Source organism: Syngnathus leptorhynchus, chromosome 7 (assembly GCF_054491065.1).
Source record: "Syngnathus leptorhynchus isolate UIUO chromosome 7, UIUO_Slep, whole genome shotgun sequence".
Classification (NCBI taxonomy): Eukaryota; Metazoa; Chordata; class Actinopteri; order Syngnathiformes; family Syngnathidae; genus Syngnathus; species Syngnathus leptorhynchus.
In genome coordinates, this window is record NC_141201.1 from 1,172,158 (window position 1) to 1,183,555 (window position 11,398).

The 11,398-nt window shown below is 49.7% G+C and overlaps 1 protein-coding gene across 1 annotated transcript in view; it reads left to right on the forward strand.

The window, feature by feature from the left end:
• Window positions 1-10,484, forward strand: part of robo2 (roundabout, axon guidance receptor, homolog 2 (Drosophila)) — a 149,427-nt gene extending 138,943 nt beyond the window's left edge. Inside the window, exons 23-32 of the mRNA XM_085916553.1 lie at window positions 561-833; window positions 1,509-1,631; window positions 2,968-3,127; window positions 3,433-3,696; window positions 4,393-4,607; window positions 7,094-7,294; window positions 7,531-7,689; window positions 7,765-7,968; window positions 8,550-8,744; window positions 8,836-10,484. Coding sequence (XP_085772679.1) covers window positions 561-833; window positions 1,509-1,631; window positions 2,968-3,127; window positions 3,433-3,696; window positions 4,393-4,607; window positions 7,094-7,294; window positions 7,531-7,689; window positions 7,765-7,968; window positions 8,550-8,744; window positions 8,836-8,837 — 1,796 coding nt within the window. The 3' untranslated portion in view covers window positions 8,838-10,484. The remainder of the gene's footprint in view (window positions 1-560; window positions 834-1,508; window positions 1,632-2,967; window positions 3,128-3,432; window positions 3,697-4,392; window positions 4,608-7,093; window positions 7,295-7,530; window positions 7,690-7,764; window positions 7,969-8,549; window positions 8,745-8,835) is intronic.
• The last annotated feature ends 914 nt before the right edge of the window (window positions 10,485-11,398 follow it).

Sequence of the window (11,398 nt, forward strand, 5' to 3'; positions counted from 1 at the left end):
CGTGCACATATGCGTAGGATACGCACGGCGCAAAGCCTCCGGGGTGACTAATGGAGAACGTTTCATCCTGTTGCTGTCACACCCTCGTCGTTGCTTTGAGCAGAGGAACGGGAGTTGGGGGGGGGGGGGGGGGTTACGATGTGAGGCAGCCAGTCGTGAAGGACAGGCGCAGCTCGACTGGCGCAGATGCGGAAGCTTCCGCCGTGGCTCTACATCATCTCCCCTTGGCTGGGCATGTGAGCAGGGCGGGGGAGATGGCTGCTACTTCCCAGGCTCGCTCTCACTCACAGCCAGCGTCGTGCATACAAATTTTGGACAGATAGAAGCCAGGGCTGGCTATTTCAAAGAAGCAGAGCATTGGGTGGACAATTATTGTAGCGTCTGCAAAATTAGCATTGATTTTAGCACATCATTTGATACCCACCTGCGTTGTCTATAAAAAGGTGGTAAGTCAACATGTTTGGGGTGGCCCGGCCCTGCACGGAACTAGACTAGCGCCGCCCCTGCCACATTCGTGCGCTGTTTACACAATTTGTATTTCTTCCCCGTTTTTGTGGCAGATATCCCGAACAACCAGGGTGACAAAACGGGGACCATGCTGTCGGACGGCGCCATCTACAGCAGCATCGATTTCACCACCAAAGGCAACTACGGCAGCCCGGGCCAGGCGTCGCAGGCCACCCCTTACGCCACCACGCAGATCCTGCACTCGGGCAGCATCCACGAGCTGGCCGTGGAGCTGCCCGAGTCTCAGTGGAAGGCCTCGCTCCAGGCCAAGCAGGAGATGGCCAACTTGGGCTACTCGCTGCCCGACAAGAACTCCTGCAACAACAGTAAGTGGGCAGCCGGACGGCGTCGGTCGGCCCCGATACCTCGTGTGGTTTTGTTTGAGCTCTTCCTTCCGTTTCCTCCCATCTTGAGTAAACAAGCTCCGGTTCCCCAGGTGAATTATAATTCAACCAAGCTTGACTCGCATTGTAAAAGCGACACAGATTAATTACTTGTAAATGGCGGAATCAGTATTCCTCAGACGGGATCTCATGCATATGTATGGTCTCATTTGCCAACAGTCTGAAAAGTGATTGATTCCACTTTGTGGCCATAGAATGCACACGTGCGTGTGAATGATGGCGCTATTTCCGCCTGTTGGGAAAAACATGATCTGTAAATGAAGACGCGTCTTGAAGCCTCCGCTTATGTTTGTTTCTTTGGTGCCACTGTGCATTATGTTGAGCCAAAGAATAATGAGGCGCCACTTTCATGTATTTCACATCTTATAATTGATTACAGTTTATTATAATTTAATCTATTTATCTTTTACACTTCCGAAAAACAATATTTCCTAAGAAGAAAAGCATTTTTCAAATGTCATGTCACTCAAGTTGGGCTCCCGTCGTGCTTGCTGGCTGGCTGGCTGGCTGGGCGCTTTAACCGCATGCGCTGGCGCTGCCTGTCACCTGACGCCACTTTGACGCTTTGCTTGTCCTGGGCCTCCTCCCCACTTGTAGCTTTTTTCATTCCCGACTACCGGCTGACCGACGGGCCGTCTAATCGAATTCCGCACAACCACTCGCAAGATTTCAGCACCAGCAGCTCTCACAACAGCTCCGAGCGAAGCGGCAGCCTCTCAGGTTGGTTGGCTTTCTTTATGCGGGACACGCCTCCCCCGGGGCCGCTCCGCCTCTTGATTGACAGCTCTCCTAATTGCTTCATTGATTTGGAATTTGCATGTACAAGGCCGACATCCGCGACGCTTTTGATGAACGCCGTCCCTCCCTCCCTCCCTCCCTCGCCGGTGAAGCTTTTGCGCTGCCTCCCCCGCTTTGGCGTTGTCATGACTGCGTTCCCTCAAATGGACGCCGTGGCCCAATTAGCCTCTTGAGCCTCAACTCGACAGCTCCCTTTCCCCCCGCCCGAGAAGTAAAACATTTTTAAAAAGCCAACCTAACCCTCTTCCAGGTTAGCTGAAAAAGTCCTTTTCAATCATCTCAGAAGATGTGATGTCGGCCATTTTACAAGCCTAATTTGAAAAGCCAAATTTGCTGCCTGCGTACGCCTTTTAATGGTGGAGCACGACCGCCGTGGTCATCATGTTCCGAAATAATAGTCCTACAGTTTCCAAGCCATACCCCAGCAGAATTTCTTATTTGGGTCCACGTACGGATGCCAAGCAAGCAAACCAGTTTGGTTGAGTTCCCGCTGTCGTCCGTCATGCTCGTCTCACCTTACTGCTATTTTTGTCTTGTTTTTGGGCCATTAAGCCAAATCAAATAGGAGATGCTTTCCGATTATTTTGAGTTATGTGCGGCTTTCCCTCCTCTGCACCCAATGAAAACACGAGCAATCCTGCACTTATGTGCCCCAAAAACCCCAAGGCGTCTAAATTTAGAAGAGCCGAGAGGCCCCTCGCGCTCTCTACTTTTCATATTTGGAGGGAACCTCCTTGCCAGACCACCACACTTCCTAGAAAAAGAAGAAGCAGGAGCTGGAGTCGTCAGGCAGTTGACAGATTTTGAACGTTTAAAATGACAAATTGTGTTTCCTCTGACAAAAGTAAAAAAAAAACACACACACATGCAAAACTCTGCGTTGTGATGTGTTAGCGTTTTAGCAAAGACAGACGGAAAGGATGAGACGCATGCCGCTCGTTAGCTTTCTTTCTTTCTTTCCTTCTTTCCTTCCTTGTCCCTTCTTTCTTTCCACAAAGCGGGTGGAGCGGCAAAACGCGAGGACAGCTCCTCGCCGCTGTTTCTATGGAGATGGGCGCCTTTTCAGCCAATCGATCAACGGGAGGATGCTTTTCATCAAGCGACCTTGAATTTTTGTGTGTAGGCGGCAGCCGGTTGAAAGGCTGCCTCCGTTTCAAAGAAGCTTGCGCTTCTTTTTCGGAAGCTGCCTCCAAAACCATTTGAGTTCTTTTGTATTGCCTCGGCTTGTTTTCGCTCTCATAGCGGCGATCCGTTTCAGGTGGTAAAGGAGGGAAGAAGAAGAAGACCAAGGCCTCTTCCAAAGGCGCCAAAGCCAACGGTTCCACTTGGGCCAATGTTCCCTTGCCCCCACCCCCCATCCACCCTCTTCCCGGCACCGACTTGGACCACTACCCCGGCAAGCACCACGACGGAGGAGGGTAGGTTTGCAATTTAGTGGAGTCGTCCGCTTTAATAGGCTGGCCGCCAAATGAGGTGCGGCGTGCGCTGTAAATCTCCAAACGCCAGCCGTCCAACGTCCGACACGGCCGCCCGCTGACAAATGTCCCTCATAAACGTTTTCTTAATTCTGCTATGAGGACAGCTAGCGGCGCGTATCTTTCAGCATTCTCATTGCAAAAAAAAAAAAACAAGTCAATGGATCGTTTTTAAAAACACTAAATTCTTTTGATAATAATTGTCCTCAATATCGGCAAATAGCTACACGGCCTCTTTTGCCGACCAGGTACGAGAGCGACGGCTGGGGTCCGCCCATGCCGGTGCAGACGTACCTCCACCAGGGCATGGAGGACGAGCTGGAGGAAGAGGAGGAGCGCGTGCCCACCCCGCCCGTGCGCGGGCTGGCCTCCTCGCCGGCCGCCGTCTCCTTCGGCCAGCAGTCGACGGCCACGCTCACCCCGTCGCCCCGCGACGAGATGCAGCCCATGCTTCAGGCCCATCTGGACGAGCTGACCCGAGCCTACCAGATGGACGTGGCCAAGCAGACATGGTATCAAAACATCTTGTTTCGCTGCACAACATGAGCAAAATGCTTTCCAGATTCCATTTGTAGCATTTTCTACTAAACGGTCTCACCGGGGATTGTTTGAAGCCGGCAGAGGAAAAACAACGGAAGCATTGAGTACGAGCCGCAGCTTCCGCCTGAAAATGAAAGACACGCGCACCTGCACACGCGTGTTCTTTGAAAAGGCTTAGCGTACGCATATTGGTCGCCGCCGGCGGCGGCATTGATTCTGTTGCTGCCCTCGCCGTTCCTCTTTGTGTCGCCTGTGTGCGCAGCGGAGATAAACCCATTCATCATTTCATTTTAATGGCACGCTCGCCGCCTGCCGCACTTCTACACGTGTCCTAGTATTTATGCACGCACATTCCAGGGCTGTTCATGCAAGTCAGATGAAGGCCACGCAGCCATTCTGTAGCAGGACGAGGACACCCGTTGCTTCGGGGGGTGGGGAGGTTATTGTCAGGAAGAAAATGTCACATTAGCCGCAGTAATGACGATGTTGCTCGGAGAGCATTTGTGACAACACCGGAGGGCCGCTAATTACACGCCATTGCTGCGTCAAAGGCCGCGTAAACAAAGGTGGGGGCGGGGGGGGGGCCTCACCGGCCTCCTCCACAATGAATGGCTTACCACGTGCTCTATTGTGATACACACGTCGATGAGTACTCGACTCGCCAACAGGCACATGCAAGCGGGCTCGCTCCCGCCCCAAGCTCCGGCGCCGCCGGTGGGCTACGTGTCAAGCACAATGGTGTCCGACCTGGAGACCGACCTGGCGGACGAAGAGGAGGAGGAAGACGAGGAGGAGGAAGACGAAGGCTACGGAGCCAGGCGGCCCCGAGGGATGGAGCGCACGCCGGGTTCCAGCATGGACAACCTGGACAGCTCGCTGACAGGTCAGAACACTTGCACGAGTTTGTTTTATTTGACCTGATTTACGCTGGGGTTGCACAAACACTGCTAAATTTCAGGGGAATTGTGTGCTTGTATTTTAACCGACAACACTTGAGGATGATTTGAGGATGATTTTTTCCCCCCCCCCCGCCTTCCTCGGTGCTTAGCCAGCGTTGTTTCCTTCATCTTCGTTGTTCTGCCCGATTATTGTTGTTGACGAGGCGGCGTGTTCCGCGTGGCTTTGCAACGTGTTCGTAGATATGAGAACATCCACACAATGTCCCTCAATCAAGTTTTTAAGCACCGCTAGCCCACTCAGGGGAATTATAATTAACCCCCCCCCCCTCCTAAAAAAGAAAAAAAAGACCATGAATTTTAAGCAGGAGACTGCGAGGGAAATTAACAAGGAGTCTGGCGCCCGCCGTATCTCACAAAGGAGATTTGATATAAATTTCACGTGCCTATTTTCATTCCAGACCGTTTTCCATTTTTTTTTATAACTCTCTGAAAACTTTTACGGCCATCTGTCAAAACGATCGGGGGGGACGTATGAAGGGCACGACACGGCTAACACGCCGGCCGCCGCAAAGTTGCGGGTTAAAGAAACGAGCGTTGCCGTCCGGCCACCCCGAGGGCCGTAAAACGCCGTTGTCGAGAAAACGTAAAAAAGGGAATCAAAGGTTTGGCTGGCTGAGTAAAGTACTTTTGCGTGGCGTGATGGAAGTGCGGTTGAGCTTGTGCTGACACTTGCTAGCGCTGACTGCGGCCTAATCTGCTGCATCTCGCCCGCACTGTATTACTGGCAAGACAGCACTATTTCTTCTAATCTATCTGCTCGTCGCTCGCGACCCCCACCAGCCCCTCCCCTCCTTCCCAGAGATAGCGACAGCTGAAGATTTATTGCGGCCACCGCCGGCTGTACAAATAAGCGTAAGCTTCCTGTCAATCCTCCACACGTTTGTCATTGTTTTGGACAAACACGGAAAGAAATGGCGTTTTGAAGCCCAGTCAATCGTAGATATTTTCAATGGCGAGTCCAATTGGGTCAACAAAGTGCTGAGGTGTTGGTTTTTGTAACCCCCCCCAAAACAAAATGTTTTTTTGCCCCCCCCCCATATTCTCCAACGTGACGAGAAATAGAATAATTTATCTAGAAGTTTTCTTTTCCCATCAATTTGTGTCATCCAGAGTCGCTTTGAAAAAAGTCGGAGAACTTTTCCACCCCTGGAGCTTCAAGAGAAAACTTGATTGAATTTTTATCAAATTACGTTACTTTGTCGACATTTTTGATTGCGGCGCTATTTTCTGGGAATGAAAGCGCTGCAGTGGAAAGTGGCTGTTGGCGGATGTGAAAGAGAAAGTAAGGGGGCGGGGGGGAAGGGGGGGTCATTCTGTGATATACTGAGGCAGTGTTCCACCTCCAAAGCTACGGCAGCTTTCGCCACTTCATTATCACCGCTATTCTTCGTGGCGGGATTGGACCCGCTGGAAATCTCTGTCTGTCTGTCTGTCTGTCTGTCTGTCTCAGAGCCAACGTCTGCAAGGAATTTCAAAGTAGTTACCACCTCAGATTCCAGCGGCATAAAAAAATCAAATGTTGGAGTGTGTGGGTGCTTGATAGCTTCCTGTACCTGACGCAAGCGTTCATTTTTCACAAGTTTCCTTTCATCGGGGAACTTTCCGACTGCAGAAAAAGTCCAAATATGTTGCAACCTTTGGGGGAGAAGGCGCAACTCTTGAAGTGGAAAGTCTTTGAAGGGGCTTTGCCAGTGTATGTAAATAAATGATAATGCTATCAGCATCCCTCACCATCCATATTGGAGGAGATGAGCAGCTCATTGGGCTCTTTTGATGTCGGCTCCGGACCGCGTGGCGAGGCAGCTTGTTAAGGCTGCTCCCGCTTTTTTACCCCTACCGCAAAATGTTTGTACAAAAGTAGTACTTGGCGTCACGAAACATGACAGGGAAGAGCTCTTTTTAGCCCGGCTGGTTGGTAGAAGTTTAAGAGTGTCTGTTTTTGTTGCCTATTTTTTCTAAATTGGATCTTTTGTAAGCGAGTTCTTTGCAGTGACATTGATTTTAAGAGGAAATTTAAACAATTAAAATAAAATATTCCCGACTCGGTTTGATCAAAAAGAGATGAATGCGTTTGCCTTCGTATTTCTTTTTCTTCAAGGCCACATTTGGAGATGCTGGGGGAGAAAAAAAGGTGCCAGCCAGCCAGTCAGTAAAAATCTGTGACTTTGGCGAACGCCAGAGCAGGCATGTTAATGTGATAGCTTTGGCACACACGTCTTAAGTGGCACCTGCCCAAGTGCCATTATGCAAAGGTGGGGGGGGTGGGGGGGCTAGATTGCTAAGAGGGAGGGCGGATTGAGGTCAAAGTTGAGGTGAAGGGTACGCCACCACAAACTTGCTCACAATCCTCCGGTAGCAGTCGCTCAATTTTGGCCAGATGCTCGGTTCACCAACGTTGACGGCGTTGCAGGCTCCATGGCCAACGGCTGGGGCTCGGCCTCGGAAGACGAGCGCAATTTCTCCAGCCGGCGCTCCAGCTCGGCCAGCTCGTCGGACGGCTCCATCTTCACCCAGTGCAGCTTCGCCCAGGCCCTGGTGGCCGCCGCCGACAAGGCGGGCTACCGGCTGGACGGCGGCGGCGGCCTCAGCAAACGAGGCCGTTGCAAACGAGGTCGGTGCGCCGACCAGAGTCCGGCCCTCCCGCCGGCGTGGGCACGCACCTTCTTCCTTTCTGCTACGGATGCCCACTTTGCGCATGGCTCTTTTGTGGCTGGGGGATGGCTGCCTCGACTCGCTTCTCCTGGTTTTCACCTTGGCTAACCGCGACTTACCTGGCTTTCCGGATCTCTGTCTTTCTAGATGCGAACGTCGTGATTCACAATTAACTTTAATGTTTGTTTTCCGCAGATAAAGGCTCGTCCAACAGACACCGGCCCGGCAGCCCGTTCTCGACGGATGGCAGCACGGTGGGAACGCATAGCCTGGGTCACCAGAGGGCCGCCAGGCCGCCACGCAAAGCCCGGAACCAGGCCGCCGCGCCCCAGCGCAGAGATGCCGCTGCAGACGGTGGGTTCTCCTTGACTTGAACGGGAATATATCTCCGCCGGGTGTCTAAACCCTTTTGTGCCATTTGCCGAACAGACCTCCCTCCTCCTCCCGAGCCCCCGCCCGGCCAGATCCAGGCCCGAGCCCAGACGGGCCGCTGCCTCAACAGCATGATCCCGCCTCCGGAGAGGAAGGCCACGTCCCTGGAGCGCCCGCCCATTTCCGGCGCGGCTGACGACAGGCAGTTGGCGCGTGCCACCCTGGAGCATCACCGCCAAGAGCGGCCAGGCCACAAAACCGGTACGTGTAATTCTCTCGTGCCTTTTTTTGGGGTCAATTTAAATTGGCACTAAAACACACGGACCCGCTGTACAATATCAAATACCAACACAGCCCTTCATGATAGCATTTAGCGTTAGGTGAGGCATTTTCAATATTTTCCGCTTCCTGGAAAAGTTGCCTCCGACCGAGGCTGCTCGTCTCGCTTAGCAGTTTGGTCGTTTGCGCGCTCCCTCGCTTGCGTCCTCCTCCGTGTGAAAATTAGCGCTCATGCTGCGGCGCGGTCAACAGATGGCACTGTCTGACACTTGCGCTGGCTCTCCCCGATCTCTCCCCCGCTTCCAAAATGGCGCCCCTCGCTACCCCCTTGAAGCCGGTGCCAGCCTTTGGCAGGCGCCGCTTGTCGCCGGGGAATGACTTTGGCTTTTATCGTCCCCGCGACGGCGGCAGACGGATCCGGGCGAGCCCGTCTCGGCGGGACTCCCACACATTTATCCACCGGGTGTTGGCACCCGGTCGTTGGCGTCGGAAACGGAGCGCCGTCAGTCGCCGTGCTCGTGGTGGCTTGTCGCTGACACGTGTCTAAACGTTTTTGCGTTCAGAGGAGGGCTGCCTGCCGTACCACCGGCCGTCCTTCCCGTCGGCGAGCGGCCACAGCTCGTCGGGCACCGCCTCCTCCAAGGGCTCGACGGGGCCCCGCAAGACGGACGGTCCCCGGCAGCCGCATCAGTGGACGGCCATGGAACACGCCGACTTCCTGGGCGCCAACGGGCAAGGGCAGTACTCAGGAGAGTTATGTGAGTCCCACCAATGAGCTTGTCTTCTTATGACTTTGCTATGTATGTACTTTATACTCCGCCCCTCCCTCCCTCCCTCCTTCCCTCACAGAGTGTCTCACATGACCCAACGGTGACGCTCACCCCCTCAACAACGACACGCTCGCCTGGTTTGCGGCCGGCCGGTCAGACAGACAGACAGACAGACGGACCGACAAGGTTTTGGCTGGAGCGGTCGCAGGTGAACATGTTCTACGTACAATGTACAGACACGGACATATTGGACATCTCACTATGCTTTTGGTCTTTGAGGAAAACTTTGACTCCGTATATGTATGTGTGTGTGTGTGTCGGAAAGAGAGCCACTTGTGGTGAGCGCCCTTTTTTTAAAATCTCTAATTTCCTTGTAAATATCTTCTTTGAACTTGCTGTTGCTATGCAAGCCTCCAACTGTTTTTTTTTTATGATTATTATTTAGTTTCTTCTTGTACAATATGTGAACGGTGTGGCTGCTGTGCCATAAAATTGTCATTTTTATTTTTTTTTTCCAAACAATCTGCTAATGGTTGCCATTAATTATTGTAATTATTATTATTATGGTTAATTATTGTTTTTTGCACTGCAACGTTTTGGTGATAAGCACAAAAAAAAAAAAGACCATAGCTCCTGCTGACATGAAGAAAAAGTAGATGTGAAGAGGAGTTTCTGTACTGTAAAGAGAAGAAGATAATTATATAGAGAGAAATGTACAGAGAGATGTTTTGTTTAAAAAAAAAAAAAAAAAATGGCAAGCCAGCTGGGAAGCTCAGAGAGGAAACTGTCACTTTAAGGCGAGCAATTACTCATTTGGGGGTCTTTTTTTTTTCTTTTTTTTTTTTTTATACTCGGTTCTGAATGATTTGACCACACTGAGGTGATGTTTCAGCACTTAAGCAAAATGTGGAGCATCCCCAATTGTTTACATATTGATTTTTATCTTTTGAATGAATCTTCTTTTGAGGAGCACGTTATTGCTTTGCTCCTCAGTGGATTTTCAAGCGCCCTCATTGGAGCTTTAACAAGATTTTGTCTGAAATCTTAATGGACATTAGCACACTCATACACACGCACACACACGCACAGCCGTTTACCGACTACTAAATGCTATTTCTTGAAAATCGTTTATATGTATCCTGGAAGATTATTATGAATGATTTTCAGGGCTGATATTTGTTCAATTGGGATGATCATTGAAAATGACAGATGTTTACAAGGTGTCTTCAATGACAAAAATTTCGAAACTACTCTACAAGAAAATGCTGCAATTCTCAGACAATAAAAGACATTTTGAAAGAATAAATACGCAACGAGGATGACACTTGGGCGCGCACCCAAAACATCAGACAATGTCATCCTTTGTTTGATTCTTTGCCTTTGACCAAAACTCTGCTGCTCTTCAGTATTTTTGTGCTTTGGATAATGTTTTTGTTTTTTGAGGTTGTTGTGATGGTATTTCATCTTTTGAGTCCGCACAGTGGCCAGTGTTTCTGGAAATGAGGTGCACGAGAGTATCTCAGGTTCTTTTTCATTCTGCTGGTGTCCATGTATATATACGTGTATATTTATGTATGTATACATAAACGTTCTATCCACATGCGGTCGGTCCCCCCCACATTCCGACAAAGACCAAATTTTTAACGTCTAATAATCGTGTTTCTCCTTTTACGTTGACACCACGGCCTCCTTTTGTATTTATTAAAAAAAAAAAAAAAAAGATAAAAAGTCTAACGTGGAATATGCATAACGATTTGTGGTGTACGAAATGTGTTTTTGTTTTATTCGTAAAGTTGCGAGGCGCTCCGTATGAGGTGGTTACGGTACGCAGGAGGAGCCCAAATTCTTTTACTTTCAAAGTTGTTGCTTCTTTGTAGCCTTTTTGTGTGTGTTGCCTTTTTCTTAATTGGAAAAAAAAAAAAGAAAAGGAAAAAAAATGCAAGTTAAAAGAAGTGGTCGGGGGAAATCTTTGTGTCCGTTCCCGATCAGCCAGCCGTCTTTCCTACAGTCGCTTCATTTGCTTTGTAAGTCACGTCCTCTTCCACGTCCTCCTTTGAATTCACTTGCATGTCCTCCTCGTCCCCAAAAAGAGAACTGACGGCCATGCACATCTCACTGTCCTCCTTCCTGTAAGATAAAAATGAATCCATGTTCTTTTTGGTTTCCCTTGTACCCGCCTCAATATCAAATAAAATATTTTTGAAAATCAACCATGTCGTCCAAACTTTGAAGTTTCACGTAGCTTCGCGTTGATCGATGTTTTATCCTTGTAATTCAAGGAAAGAAATATTAATTAGTTAATTATTTAAATTAATTCATTAAATATTAATCATTAAAAAAATAGTCACATTTGAAGACCATGAAAAAATAGGAAACATTGACTATGTAAGGCTTCTATTTATTAAAAAAAAAAACTGACCATGTATACTAAGCCATTTTTTTTAGTAAACAAAAATGACCATGTATAGTTAGGCTATTAAAAAAAAAGAAATGATTGCAAATAAGTGGGCGTGCACCGAGGGGCACACGTGGGCGGCGTAAGCAGCCACTGATGGCAAGCTTTAGGAATGCACCATTGTAGCTATTATGCTTCATCATTTGAACGCTGCGTGGGCACCTGACTTGTAGAAAGAGGAAGGAAA